Source organism: Pogoniulus pusillus, chromosome 20 (assembly GCF_015220805.1).
Source record: "Pogoniulus pusillus isolate bPogPus1 chromosome 20, bPogPus1.pri, whole genome shotgun sequence".
NCBI lineage: Eukaryota > Metazoa > Chordata > Aves > Piciformes > Lybiidae > Pogoniulus > Pogoniulus pusillus.
In genome coordinates, this window is record NC_087283.1 from 21101250 (window position 1) to 21118838 (window position 17589).

Below are 17589 nucleotides of genomic sequence, written 5' to 3' on the forward strand. Positions count from 1 at the left end.
GGGCTGAGCCCTGCTGGAATCTCATTGCACCCCACGGTGAAACGATGCTCGGCTGGGGCTCAGGGCTCATCAGCCTCAGCTGTTTATCACTCTCCCATCCTCTCCCAGCCACTAAAGCGACCACCCCGACTCCCCCCAGCCATGCTCTGGCTAGCGCTGGTCAGGAGTCACCCATCTGGGGCTGAGCCCTGCTGGAATCTCATTGCACCTCACGGTGAAACGATGCTCGGCTGGGGCTCAGGGCTCATCAGCCTCAGCTGTTTAATGCTCTCCTCCTCCTCTCCCAGCTCCTAAAGTGACCCCCCCCCCCTACGCCCAGCCACTAAAGCGACCCCCTCCACTCCCCCCAGCCATGCTCTGGCTAGCGCTGGTCAAGAGCCACTCATCTGGGGCTGAGCCCTGCTGGAATCTCATTGCACCTCACGGTGAAACGATGCTCGGCTGGGGCTCAGGGCTCATCAGCCTCAGCTGTTTAATGCTCTCCTCCTCCTCTCCCAGCTCCTAAAGTGACCCCCCCCCCTACTCCCAGCCACTAAAGCGACCCCCTCCACTCCCCCCAGCCATGCTCTGGCTAGCGCTGGTCAGGAGTCACCCATCTGGGGCTGAGCCCTGCTGGAATCTCATTGCACCTCACAGTGAAACGATGCTCGGCTGGGGCTCAGAGCTCGTCAACCTCAGCTGTTTAATGCTCTCCCCCATCCTCTCCCAGCTAGAAAAGGGATTCCCCCCCCCCCCCCCCCCAACTCCCCCCAGCCATGCTCTGGCTAGCGCTGGTCAAGAGCCACTCATCTGGGGCTGAGCCCTGCTGGAATCTCATTGCACCTCACGGTGAAACGATGCTCGGCTGGGGCTCAGGGCTCATCAACCTCAGCTGTTTAATGCTCTCCCCGCTCCTCTCCCAGCTAGAAAAGGGATTCCCCCCCCCCTCCCCCCCAGCCATGCTCTGGCTAGCGCTGGTCAAGAGCCCCCCCCCATCAGGAACCGATTACTGCTGCGCTGCTCAGCCGGCTGGAATTTCTCCCTATAACTCCCCCCCCCCACACACACACTCAGGACGTGGAAGCAGCAGGGGAAGCCCAGCAAGGACCGCGGGCAGAACCCTTTCCCCCCCTCCCCCCCCCCCCCCCCCGCCAGGGCGGTTGGCAGAAGCCCCTGCCCCACAGCTGGCGCTGCCCCGGCAGGGTGGGGAAGGGGCAAGCAAGCATCCTCGGAGCGCTGCAGGGTGGCTCTTAGGGAGGGAGCTGCTCGCCCATCTCCCAGCCTTGGCTCGTTAAATTTAACCCGCCGTGACCGGCTCCGCAAAGCCCTTTCCCGGGAATGAGAGGAATGTCTTTATCCCAGCCAAAGGCAGCTCTGGAGCAGGGCTGCTTTGGGGGGGTGGGGTGGGGGGGAACCTACTGCCAGAGTTTTGGCTCTGCTGTAAACAGCTCATAACCCTCTCCCCCCCACCAACAACATCTCCATGAACTCCTCCTCCTCCTCCTGCCTCCCTTCTTTGTCCCACCCCGCTCGGGATCAGGTGAGGGGTGCAGTGGAGACCCCCTCCCCTCCCCCCCCCCCCCCCTTCCTCAACATCAGTAGCTGTGGTGCTGCCCTGGGTGCTGCCAGGAAAATGCCTGTCACTGCCCTGCGGTTTGGTGACCGTGGCCTGGAGGAATTTGGGAGCTGGGTTGTTTTTCCTGCTGGGAAGAAGAAGGAGAAGCAGCAGCAGCAGCAGCAGCAGCAGGAGGGACAAAGCTCAGCTCAGTGGCGAGCAACGTGGCAGGGCTGGGCCGAGCCAAGGACGGGGGGGGTGGGGGGTTGAGGGTGATGCTCTGTGTCATCTCCTCCTGCTCATGCAGGGCAAGGGCAGAGGGTGGTGGTGGGGGGGGGGGGGGAGGTTGGTCCTGAAGACCTCCAGAGGTCCTTTCCAAGCCCTCACATCCTGGGAATCTCCTTCCTTCCTTTGCTGGGAAGCAGATCCACAGTGGGGAGCCACCAGGGAAGGGCTGTGCTGCATTGCTCCTTTATTTTAGCATGGGGAAGAGCCTCACCTAGGGCCAGAGAATTGAGGCTGGGGGCTGGCTGTGAGGAGAGGTCTCCACACCCCCCTCGCCCCCAACCCTGTACCCTGTGCCCTGGTACCAGCCTGGGAGGGTGGAAGGTTAAGGCTGCACCACTGCCTGTGGGCTCAGGGAGGGGGAGTGGATGCAAGGAGGGCACCCAGCGTGGTGTGTGAGTCTCTTGGGAGTGAGAGAGGCTCTCAGCAGGCTCCAGCACAGCTTGGAAGGTGGAAGGTGGGAGCTGGGGTGGTGAGAGGTGGCCCAGGGCCTCCCACCCTCCTCCCCGTGGGCTTGTTTGGCAGGGCAGGAAGCCAGAGCTTGCTCCTGACTTCCCTTCCCCTCCGGTCTGGCTGGCAGGAGGTTGGGCACTCAGCTGACAGTCACGGGGCAGGCATTAGGCAAAGCAAAAGGGGAGTTTCCTTGCCTTGACTTGCAAGAGAAGATGAAGCAGCTTCCTCCTGGCCCTCTCCTCCTCCTCCTCCTCCTCCTCCTCCATCCCTTCCCCAAAAGCCGGGCACAGCTTTGGGGAGGAGCAGTGGTGGTGATGGTGATGATGGGAGTGGTGGTGCCACCACCACCGACAGGCAGAGCAAGGGCAGGGGGGTGGGGGGGGAACAAAAACCCAGCCCTCCTCCAGCTCTCTCTGCCAGGGAACTCAGCAGGTCCTCCCGGTGGCCAGCAACCGGTGGCCGTGGTCCAACGTGGCCAGCAGGGGCAGGCTCAGAGGACTGCCCTCCTGTCCAGCTGCTCTGCCCGCCCGGCTCGCTGGTGCCGAGCCTCCAGGTGCTTGTTCTGCACCTTCTCGAAGTGCTGCAGCAGCTCCGAGTAGTCGATGTTGGAGGCTGCTGCCCTCTTGGAGATGCTGCTCACCTTGCTGCTGTCTCTGTCGAGGAAGGGAGCAGAGGGTGAGGGCAGGAAAGGGCAGGAGGTGCCCGCAGTAGGGGTAGCACCAAGGGCTTGCCTCGAATACGTTCAGCCTGGCACATGCTAAGGGTGCTGGTGCCCTCTGAAATGCCCCCACAGATCCAGTTCTCCATGCCCAGCACATCCTAGGGGTGCTGCTGCCCTCTGAAATGCCCCAGGGAACATGCCCAGCACATCCTAGGGGTGCTGCTGCCCTCTGAAATGCCCCAGGGAACATGCCCAGCACATCCTAGGGGTGATGGTGCCCTCTGAAACACCCCCACAGACCCATTTCTCCATGCCCAGCACATCCCAGGGGTGCTGGTGCCCACTGAAACACCTCCACAGACTCATTTCTCCATGCCCAGCACATCCCAGGGGTGCTGGTGCCCTCTGAAATGCCCTCACAGACCCATTTCTCCATGCCCAGCACACCCTAGGGGTGCTGGTGCCCTCTGAAACACCCCCACAGACCCATTTCTCCATGCCCAGCACATGCTAGAGGTGCTGGTGCCCTCTAAAATGCCCCATGGAACATGCCCAGCACACCCTAGGGGTGCTGCTGCCCTCTGAAACACCTCCACAGACTCATTTCTCCATGCCCAGCACATGCTAGAGGTGCTGGTGCCCTCTGAAATGCCCCAGGGAACATGCCCAGCACATCCCAGGGGTGCTGGTGCCCTCTGAAACACCCCCACAGACTCATTTCTCCATGCCCAGCACATCCTAGGGGTGTTGGTGCCCTCTGACATGCCCCAGGGAACATGCCCAGCACATCCTAGGGGTGATGGTGCCCTCTGAAACACCCCCACAGACTCATTTCTCCATGCCCAGTACATCCTAGGGGTGCTGGTGCCCTCTGAAATGCCCCATGGAACATGCCCAGCACATCCTAGGGGTGCTGGTGCCCTCTGAAATGCCCCAGGGAACATACCCAGCACATCCAAGGGGTGATGGTGCCCTCTGAAACACCCCCCCAGACTCATTTCTCCATGCCCAGCACATCCTAGGGGTGCTGGTGCCCTCTGACATGCCCCAGGGGACATGCCCAGCACATCCTGGTGCTGCTAGTACCCAATGAACCCCCCCCCAAAAGACCAATTTCTCCATCTCTTGGGCCAGATGGAGCCCAAGAAGCCCTGGGGACAAGAGAGGGAAGCCAAGGAACAGCTTCCTCAGCAGCTTAGCTCTAGAGAGGAGGTCTAAGGTGGATTCATCCTTCCTATCCCAACCCATTCCAGCAGCATGAGTGGCTACAAGAGATGCCAGCATCACTTGGGCCTCAGTTTCCCTGCTTGGTTTAAGGGACCCTGGGCTGGTGGCAGCAGGGGACAACCCCAGGGAGATGAGCAGCCAGGGGGGTTGGAATCCTGAGGAGGCTAAACCCCCCTGTGTGGGCTCCTCAGGACTCCAACCCCCCCTGGCTGCTCATCCCCACCCCAAAAAGCTGTCATGGGGAGCAAGAAGAGCCCAGAGGAGGCCCCCAAAGTGCCCCCTCAGTGCCAGGGGAAGGGGGCAGCTGGGGCTGGCACGTTATGAAAGGCAGCTTGGGTGTTTGAAGGAATGTAGGTCAGAGTTAATCAGATGCTCAGGGCTGTCTGACAGCTCTGCTTGCTCCACAAACCTCTCCCCCCAACTCCCCCCTCCTCACTTGGCTGGGGTTAAGAGAGGGGGGAAAAAAAAGAGACCAAAGTGTGGTGGTGATGCCCCCAGCCTCCTTCCCCCCACCCCCAGCCTCTCTTCCTCTCCCAGTTTAAACCAGTGTGAGTAGGAGCTCAGAAGCTGGAGGGATAAAAGGAACCAAGCAGCTGAGGAGAGGCAAAGTGGTGGTGATGGTGATGGTGATGGTGAGGAGAAGCAGAGGAAGCTCAGAAGCTGGAGGGCAGGAGGGAGAAAAGACAACAAGCAGCTGAGGAGAGCCAAAGTGATGGTGATGATGATGATGGTGATGATGATGATGATGATGATGATGATGGGGAGAAGCAGAGGAAGCTCAGAAGCTGGAGGGCAGGAGGGAGAAAAGACAACAAGCAGCAAAGTGGTGGTGATGATGATGGTGATGGTGAGGAGAAGCAGAGGAAGCTCAGAAGCTGGAGGGCAGGAGGGAGAAGAGACAACAAGCAGCTGAGGAGAGGCAAAGTGGTGGTGATGGTGATGGTGATGGTGAGGAGAAGCAGAGGAAGCTCAGAAGCTGGAGGGCAGGAGGGAGAAGAGACAACAAGCAGCTGAGGAGAGGCAAAGTGGTGGTGATGGTGATGGTGATGGTGAGGAGAAGCAGAGGAAGCTCAGAAGCTGGAGGGATAAAAGAAAGCAAGCAGCTGAGGAGAGCCAAAGTGATGGTGGTGATGATGATGGTGATGATGGTGAGGAGAAGCAGAGGAAGCTCAGAAGCTGGAGGGCAGTGGAGATGAAAATGAAAGCAGCTGAGGAGAGCCAAAGTGGTGGTGATGATGATGATGATGATGGGGAGAAGCAGAGGAAGCTCAGAAGCTGGAGGGCAGTAGAGATGAAAATGAAAGCAGCTGAGGAGAGGCAAAGTGGTGGTGATGATGATGATGAGGAGGAGAAGCAGAGGAAGCTCAGAAGCTGGAGGGCAGAAGGGAGGAAAAAGAAAGCAGCTGAGGAGAGCCAAAGTGGTGGTAATGATGATGGTGATGGTGATGATGATGATGATAAGCAGAGGAAGCTACCCCCCAGCCTCTCCTCCTCTCCCAGTTTAAACCAGTGTGAGTAGGAGCTCAGAAGCTGGAGAGATAAAAGACAGCAAGCAGCTGAGGAGAGGCAAAGTGGTGATGATGATGATGATGAGGAGGAGGAGAAGTAGAGGAAGCTCAGAAGCTGGAGGGCAAGAGGGACAAAAGAAAGCAAGCAGCTGAGGAGAGACAAAGTGGTGATGATGATGATGATGGGGAGAAGCAGAGGAAGCTCAGAAGCTGGAGGGCAGAGGGATAGAAGAAAGCAAGCAGCTGAGGAGAGCCAGTGATGATGATGATGGTGAGGAGAAGCAGAGGAAGCTCAGAAGCTGGAGGGATAAAAGAAAGCAAACAGCTGAGGAGAGCCAAAGTGATGATGATGATGATGATGATGATGATGATGGTGAGGAGAAGCAGAGGAAGCTCAGAAGCTGGAGGGATAAAAGAAAGCAAACAGCTGAGGAGAGCCAAAGTGATGATGATGATGATGATGATGATGATGATGATGATGATGGTGAGGAGAAGCAGAGGAAGCTCAGAAGCTGGAGGGATAAAAAAAAGCAAGCAGCTGAGGAGAGCCAAAGTGATGATGATGATGATGATGGTGGTGGTGGTGCTCATCTTAGAAGCTCCTGTTCCCCAGGGCTTTGTGAAGGCAAAGCTTCATCCTTCAGCCTCCACCCCCCAACCCTTGCCCCCCCCCACCACCACCTCCCCACCAGCCTCCTTAGCCAGAGGCAAATCCCACCCCTGGGATTTAAGGACACAGGCAAAGGAGCAGGAGGGATTTCAAGTGGTGCCCAGCAAGGTGCCAGCCTTCACAGCTGCCCTTAAAAGCCAGGGATGGGGATGGAGTTGCCAAGCCCTTGGGCAGGGCTGGGGCATGGAGGGGGTGAGACAAGATCCTTTTTGGGTGCCAGGCTGCTGCTGGAGGGAAGTGGTGGTGGGAGGTGGTGGTGGTGGTGGAAGATGGTAGTGGTGGTGGTGGAGGTGGTGGTGGGAGGTGGTAGTGGTGGTGGTAGTGGTGGTGGGAGGTGGTAGTGGTGGTGGTGGGAGGTGGTAGTGGTGGTGGGAGGTGGTGGTGGTGGTGGGAGGTGGGAGGTGGTAGTGGTGGTGGTAGTGGTGGTGGGAGGTGGTGGTGGTGGTGGTGGAGGTGGTGGTGGGAGGTGGTGGTGGTGGTGGTGGGAGGTGGGAGGTGGTAGTGGTGGTGGTGGTGGGAGGTGGTGGTGAGAGGTGGTAGTGGTGGTGGTAGTGGTGGTGGTAGTGGTGGTGGGAGGTGGGAGGTGGTAGTGGTGGGAGGTGGTAGTGGTGGTGGGAGGTGGTAGTGGTGGTGGTGGGAGGTGGTAGTGGTGGTGGTGGGAGGTGGTAGTGGTGGTGGTGGGAGGTGGAGGTGGTAGTGGTGGTGGTGGGAGGTGGTAGTGGTGGTGGTGGGAGGTGGAGGTGGTAGTGGTGGTGGGAGGTGGTAGTGGTGGTGGTAGTGGTGGTGGGAGGTGGTGGTGGGAGGTGGTAGTGGTGGTGGGAGGTGGTGGTGGTGGTAGTGGGAGGTGGTAGTGGTGGTGGTGGAGGTGGTAGTGGTGGTGGTAGTGGTGGTGGGAGGTGGTAGTGGGAGGTGGTAGTGGTGGTGGGAGGTGGGAGGTGGTAGTGGTGGTGGTGGAGGAGGTAGTGGTGGTGGGAGGTGGTAGTGGTGGTGGGGTGAGGTTGGGGGGGGGGGAAATGACACAGCTTTGGGGAGCACAACCCCCCCCCCCCCCCCAGCTGCTGGATTCTCTCTCCGTAAGGCTCCTTCCCAGCTCTGCTGGTTTCCATAGCGACCCCACAAGTGAAATTTTCCATCCCAGATGCCAAATGCCTGTGGATGAGGCACAGCCCTCCCAGGGTGACCAAATATAGACACAACCTCCCCCCTCCCCACCCACCCCCTGCTTCCACCCCCCCCCCCCACACCCACCCACACCCCCCCAACCCTAACCCATCCCCAAGCCAAACGCTCCCAGCCGTGGGCTGGGGGCAAGGAGGGAACAGCAGCAGCAGCAGCAGCAGCGCTTGTGGCCCGCAGAGGAACCCTGAGGGCTGAGTTGAGGAGGGGGAGGAGGAGAAGTGGAGAGGCTGGCAGGGTGGGGATGGTGCCTGGCACGGCTCGGGGTCCCCTGCCCCTTGGCACTTACGCTGGCTGCATGAGCTCGGGGTTGGGCACGCACTGGAGGCGGTGGGAGAGCAGCTGGAAGGCACTGCTCTGGGGCAGCAGCATCAGCAGCCCGTAGAGGGCTTTGATCAGGTAGGGATTGTTCTTCACGTCCAGCAGCTGCAGGCGGAGGTCTGGCCGAGGGAGAGGAAGAGGAAGGTGAAGGCAGAGGCACAGGAGCTGGCACCTATGGGTCAGGCTTGGAAAGGGACCTCAAAGATGGGTTCAGTTCTGAGCCCTTCTGCTGTGGGCAGGGACACACATCTCAAGCTAGGGCAGGCTGCTGAGAGCTCACATCCAGCCTGGCTTTACCAGCACCCAGGGGGGAGGCTTCCACCACCGACCTGGGCACACCTCTGCCAGGCTCTCACCACCCTCTGCCAGGCTCTCACCACCCTCATGCTGCCTAATGGCTAATCTCCCCTCCTCTAGCTTGGATTCAGTCCCCCCCCCCAGTCCTATCACTACCCAACACCCCAACTAGTCCCTCCTCAGCTTCCTTTGACTGTGCCAGTGTCACTGTGCCAGTGTCACTGTGCCAGTGTGCCAAGGTCTCACCACCCTCATGTTGAAGAGCTTCTTCCTACCATCCAATCATAATCTCCCCTCCTCTAGCTTGGATCCAGTCCCCCCCAGTCCTATCACTACCCAGCACCCTAAATAGTCCCTCCCCAGCCTCCTTTGACTGTGCCAGTGTCACTGTGTGATCCCCTGTGCCAGTGTCACTGTGCCACTCTGCCAGGCTCTCACCACCCTCATGCTGAAGAGCTTCGTCCTACCATCCAATCCCAATCTCCCCTCCTCTAGCTTGGATCCAGTCCCCCCCCAGTCCTATCACTACCCAACACCCCAAAAAGTCCCTCCTCAGCTTCCTTTGACTGTGCCAGTGTCACTGTGTGACCCCCTGTGCCAGTGTGACTGTGCCACTCTGCCAGGGTCTCACCACCCTCATGCTGAAGAGCTTCTTCCTAACATCCACTCCCAGCCTCCCCTCCTCTAGCTTGGATCCAGTCCCCCCCCCAGTCCTATCACTACCTGATACCCTAAACAGTCCCTCCTCAGCTTCCTTTGACTGTGCCAGTGTCACTGTGCCAGGCTCTCACCACCCTCATGCTGAAGATCTTCTTCCTACCATCCAATCTCAATCTCCCCTCCTCTAGCTTGGATCCAGTCCCCCCCCCAGTCCTATCACTACCCAGCACCCTAAATAGTCCCTCCCCAGCCTTCTCTGACTGTGCCAGTGTCACCGTGCCAGTGTTACTGTGCCACTCTGCCAGGGTCTCATGCTGAAGAGCTTCTTCCTACCACCCAATCCCAATCTCCCCTCCTCTAGCTTGGCTCCATTCCCCCCCCCCAAGTCCTCTCCCTGCCTCCCTCCCCCATCCCAGCTCCCAAGCCAAGCCCTGGCTCTGCCACCTGCTGCAAGGGGGCACAGCCACACCGCTGGGGCTGAGGTGAGGCAGATCTGGAGGTAGAAGCAAGCTCCTGAGCTCTTTTTGGGTTCCTGATTCACCCCCCCCACCACTTTTTATTCCCCCACCCCTCTTCCTGAGGGCCTCAACAGCACCCACGATGCCACCCCACATGCCCCACTCCATCGGCACCCCCCTCTAGAGATGCTCAGCATGGTCCAGACCCCCCTTCCCCATCCTCCTCCTCCATCTCTTTTGTTTGATGCCAGCTCCACTCACTCCCTTAACCTATAGCCAGGGGGCAAGCTGTGGACTGTGTGTGTCATGTCCCCTCCTCCACCACCACCACCACCATCACCACTCTGCTGCCATCATCCCTGGTGGGCAGCTCCAGAGCTGGGCAAAGCTCCCGGGCAAGAAGTCTGATAACTTCTGCTCTATTTATTTCCCACGGAGGAGCAGGGGAAGAGGGGGAGGGGTTAGTCGTGGTGATGATGATGGTGGTGGGACACATGCCCAGGGCTTGGGGGGGGGGGTGGGGCAGTGTGTGTGTGTGGTGGGGGGGGGGATGGGTTGCCTCCTCACACGTGAATATGGGGCACTCGATGAGCTGTACCAGCTTGTCCACCTCGGTGAGGAAGTCCACAGTCACCTCCAGATCCCCGCTGGAGGGAGGGGGGGGGATGGGTTAAGGCTGGCAAATTGGGAGGGGAAAAGAAGAAAGAAGCAGAAAAATGAAAGGGAAAAAAAAAAACCAACCAAAAAGGGCTGAGCTGGGTAGCAGCAGATGGCACAGCCCAGTGATGCCCAGCAGAGATGCCAGGCTCTGCCAAACCCTCTCCTGCGGGAAGTGAAGAGGGAAGGGTTGGGAAAGGATCTGCAAGGGCAGCAGCTAAGGGGAACAAGATGAAGAGGCTGCTCAGGAGGCTGGAGAGAGCAGGCAGGAGGATGGTAGCAAGGAAAGGCTTTGGCTGTGCAGCAGCAGGCAGGAGGATGGTGGCAAGGAAAGGCTTTGGCTGTGCAGCAGCAGGCAGGAGGATGGTGGCAAGGAAAGGCTTTGGCTGTGCAGCAGCAGGCAGGAGGATGGTGGCAAGGAAAGGCTTTGGCTGTGCAGCAGCAGGCAGGAGGATGGTGGCAAGGAAAGGCTTTGGCTGTGCAGCAGCAGGCAGGAGGATGGTGGCAAGGAAAGGCTTTGGCTGTGCAGCAGCAGGCAGGAGGATGGTGGCAAGGAAAGGCTTTGGCTTTGCAGCAGCAGGCAGGAGGATGGTGGCAAGGAAAGGCTTTGGCTTTGCAGCAGCAGGCAGGAGGATGGTGGCAGGGAAAGGCTTTGGCTGTGCAGCAGCAGGCAGGAGGATGGTGGCAAGAAAGGCTTTGTCTGTGCAGCAGCAGGCAGGAGGATGGTGGCAGGGAAAGGCTTTGGCTGTGCAGCAGCAGGCAGGAGGATGGTGGCAAGAAAGGCTTTGGCTGTGCAGCAGCAGGCAGGAGGATGGTGGCAAGGAAAGGCTTTGGCTGTGCAGCAGCAGGCAGGAGGATGGTGGCAAGGAAAGGCTTTGGCTGTGCAGCAGCAGGCAGGAGGATGGTGGCAAGGAAAGGCTTTGGCTGTGCAGCAGCAGGCAGGAGGATGGTGGCAAGGAAAGGCTTTGGCTGTGCAGCAGCAGGCAGGAGGATGGTGGCAAGGAAAGGCTTTGGCTGTGCAGCAGCAGGCAGGAGGATGGTGGCAAGGAAAGGCTTTGGCTTTGCAGCAGCAGGCAGGAGGATGGTGGCAAGGAAGAGCTTTGGCTTTGCAGCAGCAGGCAGGAGGATGCTGGCAGGGAAGAGCTTTGGCTTTCCAGCAGCAGGTCCTTCTCTGGACCTGCTCCAAGCCCTCAACATCCTTTTTGGATGGAGGGGCCCAAAACTCATCCCAGAATTGGAGGTGTGGCCTCCTCAGTGCCCAAACCAGGGGGAAACACAGCCAAAAAGAGAGAGGACAACATCCCTCAGGGGAGCTTCAGGGGAGCTCCCTGGGAACTGCACCTCCCCAGGCACTGCCTGCTCCTCATGCTGGGAAGTGAGGAGCCAAGAAGCCAAAACCTTCATCTCCCTGGGTGGAAGAGGATTTTGAGCTGAGGGAGCTGCAGAGAGCAGTGAGGTCTCCTTCAGCCTCCTCTTCTCCACACTAACCACCCCCAGCTCCCTCAGCTGCTCCTCCCCAGCCCTCTTCTCCAGCTTCTTTGCCCTTCTCTGGACCTGCTCCAACCCCACAACGTCCTTCTGGGACCAGAATTGGAGGTGTGACCTCCTCAGAGCCCAATCCAGGGGGAAACACAGCCAAAAAGAGAGAGGGCAACAACCCTCAGCCTGCTGCAGGCATCAGGGGAGCTCCCTGGGAACTGCACCTCCCCAGGCACTGCCTGCTCCTCATGCTGGGTAGTGAGGAGCCAAGAAGCCAAAACCTTCATCTTCCTGGGAGGAAGAGGATTCTGAACAGCCTCCCCTCCCGGGTAGAAGAAGGTCAGGGCTCAGGCAGGGCAGGCTTTCCTCTCCCTCCACCCAGCAGGGCAAGGGCAAAGCTGGCATCCACCCAGCCCTGCCCTGCCCTCCGATGGCAGCGACACCGCCCCGGTAATGATGGGCTGCAGGCAAGAGGCTGCCTTAGCCCCACGGGGGGGGGACACAGTGGCCTTGAAGAAGAAGAGAAACCTCCTCCCCCCCTTCCCCCAGGCCGAGGATACAACTTCTGGATGAGGTCATAGGCGTGCTTGTAGTTCTGGGTGAGGAAGCAGAGGGACACGGTGGTGACAGGGTTGTGGCACCAGGAGCGGTACAGGCAGCAGAAGAGGTTTCGGCTTTCCTGGGGGCACAGCAGGGTGGGAGAGAGCTCCAGGCTCAGCCAGGCCAACCTAGCAGCCAGCCCTGCCCAGTCAGCCAGAGCATGGCACTCAGTGCCAACCTAGCACCCAGCCCTGCCCAAGCAATCAGAGTATGGCACTCAGTGCCAACCTAGCACCCAGCCCTGCCCAACCAACCACACCATGGTACTCAGTGCCAACCTAGCACCCAGCCCTGCCCAACCAACCACACCATGGCACTCAGTGCCAACCTAGCACCCAGCCCTGCCCAAACAACCACACCATGGCACTCAGTGCCAACCTAGCACCCAGCCCTGCCCAAACAACCACACCATGGCACTCAGTGCCAACCTAGCACCCAGCCCTGCCCAACCAACCACACCATGGCACTCAGTGCCAACCTAGCACCCAGCCTGAGCCAAGCAACCACACCATGGCACTCAGTGCCAACCTAGCACCCAGCCCTGCCCAAACAACCACACCATGGCACTCAGTGCCAACCTAGCACCCAGCCCTGCCCAACCAACCACACCATGGCACTCAGTGCCAACCTAGCACCCAGCCCTGCCCAACCAGCCAGAGCATGGCACTAAGTGACAACCTAGCACCCAGCCCTGCCCAACCAGCCAGAGCATGGCACTCAGTGCCAACCTAGCACCCAGCCCTGCCCAAACAACCACACCATGGCACTCAGTGCCAACCTAGCACCCAGCCCTGCCCAAACAACCAGAGCATGGCACTCAGTGCCAACCTAGCACCCAGCCCTGCCCAACCAACCACACCATGGCACTCAGTGCCAACCTAGCACTCAGCCCTGCCCAACCAGCCAGAGCATGGCACTCAGTGCCAACCTAGCACCCAGCCCTGCCCAAACAACCACACCATGGCACTCAGTGCCAACCTAGCACCCAGCCCTGCCCAAACAACCAGACCATGGCACTCAGTGCCCAGCCAGCCTTGGCTCCAACCCCTCCAGCCACGGCCACTCCACCACCTCCCTGGGCAGCCCATGCCAGTGCCAATCACTCTCTCTGCCAGCAGCTTCCTCCTCACAGCCAGCCCACACCTGCCCTGCCACAGCTTCAGCCTGGGGCCCCTTCTGCTGCTGCTGCCTGCCTGGCACCAGAGCCCAACCCCACCTGGCTACAGCCTCCCTGCTGTACACAGCCTCAGCCAGCCTGGCCTCAAACACCTCCAGCCATGGGGCCTCAACCCCCTCCCTGGGCAACCCATTCCAGCCTCTCACCACTCTCCTGCTCAGCAACTTCCTCCTCACCTCCAGCCTCACTCTCCCCACCTCCAGCTTTGCTCCAGCCCCCCCACTCCTGCCACTCCCTCACAGCCTCCAAAGTCCCTCCCCAGCTTTTTTGCAGCCCCCTGCAGATGCTGCAAGGCCACCAGAAGGTCCCCTGGGAGCCTCCTCTGCTCCAGACTGGACAGAGAAGGAGACTCCACAACCTCCCTGGGCAGGATGTGGCACAGGTAGCCCCAGGTCCCCAACATCAACCATCTGGGACACTTCTGGACCTCCTCTGGCACTGGTATATGAGCCCAACAGCCTCAGAAGATGGTGGCCAGGCAGGTTTTGGGGTGGCCTTGAGGGTGGATGAGGGACTGGAGTGAAGTCCCATCCAAGGGGACTGAGTTGGTGGCTGGGGGAAGTCTTCCTCCCTCTCCTTGCCTTCCTTGGATGCCATCAGTGCTGGTGGCAGCTGCTTGGCATGTTCCTGGCAGGGACAGCTGAGGGGCTAAGTGGCTCTGCTCTTGCTGCCACCTGTCCATGCTGGGGTAGAAGGAGGGAAGTGGCAGCTGCTTAAAGGCTTGGGGAGGCTGTGCCCAGCCAGGGGGAGAGGAGCAGCAGCTGGACACCTCCTCCTGAAGAGTGGAGGCACAAAGGGGCTGCCCTGGGCACCTGAGCTCCAGCCCTGAGACCTGCCAGGCAGAGACATGTGCCCAGGTGGCTGCCAGGTCCCTGCCACCCCCATTGCATCCCCTCCTTAGCAGCTGAGATAGAGAGACCTGAGCAGAGCAGGTCCAAGCTCAGCATGGACAGGCCCAAGCTCAGCCTCAGGAGCTACAAGCCCAGCCCTGGGCAGGTCCAAATCCAACCTGGGAAGACCTAAGCCCAGCCTGGGCAGATCCAAGCCCAACCTGGGCAGGTCCAAATCCAATCTGGGCACATCCAAGCCCAGCCCGGGCAGATCCAAGCCTAACCTGGGCAGGGCCAAATCCAACCTGGGAAGATCTAACTCCAGCCTGGGCAGGGCTAAATCAAACCTGGGCAGAGCCAAACTTAACCTGGGCAGGGCTAATTCCAAACTGGGAAGACCTAAGCCCAGTCTGGGCAGGGCCAAACCTAACCTGGGCAGGGCCAAATTCAACCTGGGCAGAGCCAAACCTAACCTGAGTGGGCTAAATCCAACCTGGGTTGGGCTAAGCCCAGCCTGGGCAGAGACAAATCCAACTTGGGAAGACCTAAGACTAGCCTGGGCAGGGCCAAACCTAACCTTAGCAGAGCCAAATCCAACCTGGACAAAGCCAAATCCAACCTGGGCAGGGCCAAATCCAACTTGGGCAGAGCCAAATCCAACCTGGGCAAAGCCAAACCTAACCTGGGCAGGGCCAAACATAACCTGGGCAGGGCCAAATCCAACCTGGGCTGAGCCAAACCTAACCTGGGCAGGGCCAAACATAACCTGGGCAGGGCCAAACCTAACCTGGGCAGGGCCAAATCCAACCTGGGCAGAGCCAAACCTAACCTGGGCAGGGCCAAATCCAACCTGGACAGAGCCAAATCCAACCTGGACAGAGCCAAATCCAACCTGGACAGAGCCAAACCTAACCTGGACAGAGCCAAACCTAACCTGGACAGGGCCAAATCCAACCTGGGCAGAGCCAAACCTAACTTGGGCAAAGCCAAACCTAACCTGGGCAGGGCAAAGCCCAGCCCAGGGCTGAGCTGGTTCCACCTCACCCCAGTCAGAAGGCATAATTGGCTGCCCTATCCTTGCCAAGCCTCCTTCAGCAGCTGTGCCAGGCTGCTTGGAACTCCAAGCAGGATGATTCCCTGTGCCCACCACCGAGGATGGGTCCTCCAGTGGCCAACCCTGGCACAATCTGCCCCCTCCAGGGCTGCTGGCACAGCTGGGGCCAGGCTCTCGGAGCTGCTCTTTGCCACCTTCCAGGCAGAAAGGAGCTTGAGCAAGCTCAAGGCAGTGCCACCCCAGCCCCTACCTGGGTCTTCAGGTCCTTCAGCTGGTTCCTCAGCTGGAAGAGCTCTGAGGAGGTCAGCAGGATGGTGTTGAGGGTATGGACCATGGTGGAGGCAAACTTGAGGTCCTCCTCCCGCAGCAGGATGTCTGCCATGGAGTGGAAGATGTTTTCTGCATTCAGGAGTAGGCAAAGCTGCCTGCAGGGCACAGAGGAGAGAAAAACAGGGGTGGGGGAGGATGGGTCAGGAAGGTTTCTTTCACCTCAGCCCACAGCCCCAGAGATGGGCACCGAGGGTGGCACTGAAAGCAGAAGGTGGTAGGGAGGAAGCAGCTGCTCCTGGCAGGACTAGGCTCAAGTAGCCAAAAGGGAATCAGGCTAAGGCTGGTGCTGCTCTGCCACCCCACCAGCACCCACCCACTGTGCCACCTTAGAATCATAGAATCAAGTAGGTTGGAAGAGACCTCCAAGATCATCCAGGCCAACCTAGCACCCAGCCCTGCCCAAACAACCACACCATGGCACTCAGTGCCAACCTAGCACCCAGCCCTGCCCAAACAACCACACCATGGCACTCAGTGCCAACCTAGCACCCAGCCCTGCCCAAACAACCAGACCATGGCACTCAGTGCCAACCTAGCACCCAGCCCTGCCCAACCAACCAGAGCATGGCACTAAGTGCCAACCTAGCACCCAGCCCTGCCCAACCAACCAGAGCATGGCACTCAGTGCCAACCTAGCACCCAGCCCTGCCCAACCAACCACACCATGGCACTCAGTGCCAACCTAGCACCCAGCCCTGCCCAAGCAACCAGAGCATGGCACTCAGTGCCAACCTAGCACTTGGAAAGCAAACCTGAAGCCACCCTCAAGGTGCCACAGGCAGCAGGTTAGGAGGCAATGGTTGGGCTGTGGAGGTGGAAGGCAAACCTGAAGCCACCCTCAGGGTCCTACAGGCAGCAGGTTAGGAGGCTATGGTTGGGCTGAGGAGGTGGAAGGCAAACCTGAAGCCACCCCTCAAGGTCCCATCTTCACCTGCTGGGCTTGAGGAAGAGGAAGGAGCCAAGTTCCAAGGTGGAAGGCTCCAGGAAGCCACTTCAGAGCTGCCAGGTTAGGGAGGCAGGAGGCGGATGGGGCCGAAAAGAAAAGGCTCTCCCTTCCCAACAGGCAGGGAGCAAGAACCCCCTCATCTTCCTCCCAAATCTGCCAAGCCACTCAGCCCCAGCCCCTCTGCATGGGCAGCTCCCTGATGCTGCCTGGCCAAGGCTGGACAATGAGATGCTGTGTGAGGGCTTTGACGTAAGCCAAAGCTGCGCTCGCCCCGGACCCGGTGCCCAGGGAAGGGGCCCTGCTAAATGAGCTCCTTTATCCCAGCCCTCCTTACGTAACCCCTGCTGCATTCATGGCCCTGAGAACGCCTGGACCAGGGCTGCAGGGAGGAGGGAGAAGGGTGGGAAAAGAGCAGGGAGGGAAGAGGAAGGCTTTGCTGATGGAGCCAAGAGGAGATCAATTGCTCGGCGGCGCCGGCAGCCTCCGCTCGCTGCCAGCTGCAGCTCGGCTCAGGGCAGGCAGACACCAGCTCAGCTTCAGCAGGTGCAAGCTCAGCCCAGGCAGGTTCAAGCTCACCCTGAGGAGGTGCAAGCCCAGCCCAGGCAGGTCCAAGCTCAGCCTGAGGAGGTCCAAGCTCAGCCCAGGCAGGTCCAAGCTCAACCTGGACAGGTCTAAGCTCAGCCTGAGGAGGTCCAAGCTCAGCCTGAGGAGGTCCAAACTCAGCCCAGGCAGGTCCAAGCTCAACCTGGACAGGTCTAAGCTCACCCTGAGGAGGTCCAAGCTCAGCCCAGGCAGGTCCAAGCTCACCCTGAGGAGGTCCAAGCTCAGCCTGAGGAGGTCCAAACTCAGCCCAGGCAGGTCCAAGCTCAGCCTGGACAGGTCTAAGCTCACCCTGAGGAGGTCCAAGCTCAGCCCAGGCAGGTCCAAGCTCAGCCTGAGGAGGTCCAAACTCAGCCCAGGCAGGTCCAAGCTCAGCCTGAGGAGGTCTAAGCTCACCCTGAGGAGGTCCAAGCTCAGCCCGGGCAAGTCCAAGCTCAACCTGGACAGCTCCAAGCTCAGCCTCAGGAGCTACAAGCCCAGCCCAGGCAGGTCCAAGCTCAACCTAGTCAGCTTCAAATCCAACCTGGGCACATCCAAGCCCAGCTTCAGTAGAGCCAAATCTAACCTGGGCAGGTCCTAATACAACTTGGGAAGACCTAAGCCCAACCTGGGCAGGGCCAAATCCAACCTGGGCAGAGCCAAACCTAACCTGGGCAGGGCCAAACC

At 59.7% G+C, this 17589-nt stretch overlaps 1 protein-coding gene across 1 annotated transcript in view; it reads right to left on the minus strand.

Moving 5' to 3' along the window:
* Nucleotides 1-1989: 1989 nt before the first annotated feature.
* The window catches only part of VAC14 (VAC14 component of PIKFYVE complex), an 87170-nt gene continuing 71570 nt past the window's right edge, over nucleotides 1990-17589 (minus strand). Inside the window, exons 15-19 of the mRNA XM_064160542.1 lie at nucleotides 15298-15472; nucleotides 11947-12065; nucleotides 9818-9897; nucleotides 7804-7954; nucleotides 1990-2925 (exon numbers count right to left, since the gene is read on the minus strand). Coding sequence (XP_064016612.1) covers nucleotides 2763-2925; nucleotides 7804-7954; nucleotides 9818-9897; nucleotides 11947-12065; nucleotides 15298-15472 — 688 coding nt within the window. The 3' untranslated portion in view covers nucleotides 1990-2762. The remainder of the gene's footprint in view (nucleotides 2926-7803; nucleotides 7955-9817; nucleotides 9898-11946; nucleotides 12066-15297; nucleotides 15473-17589) is intronic.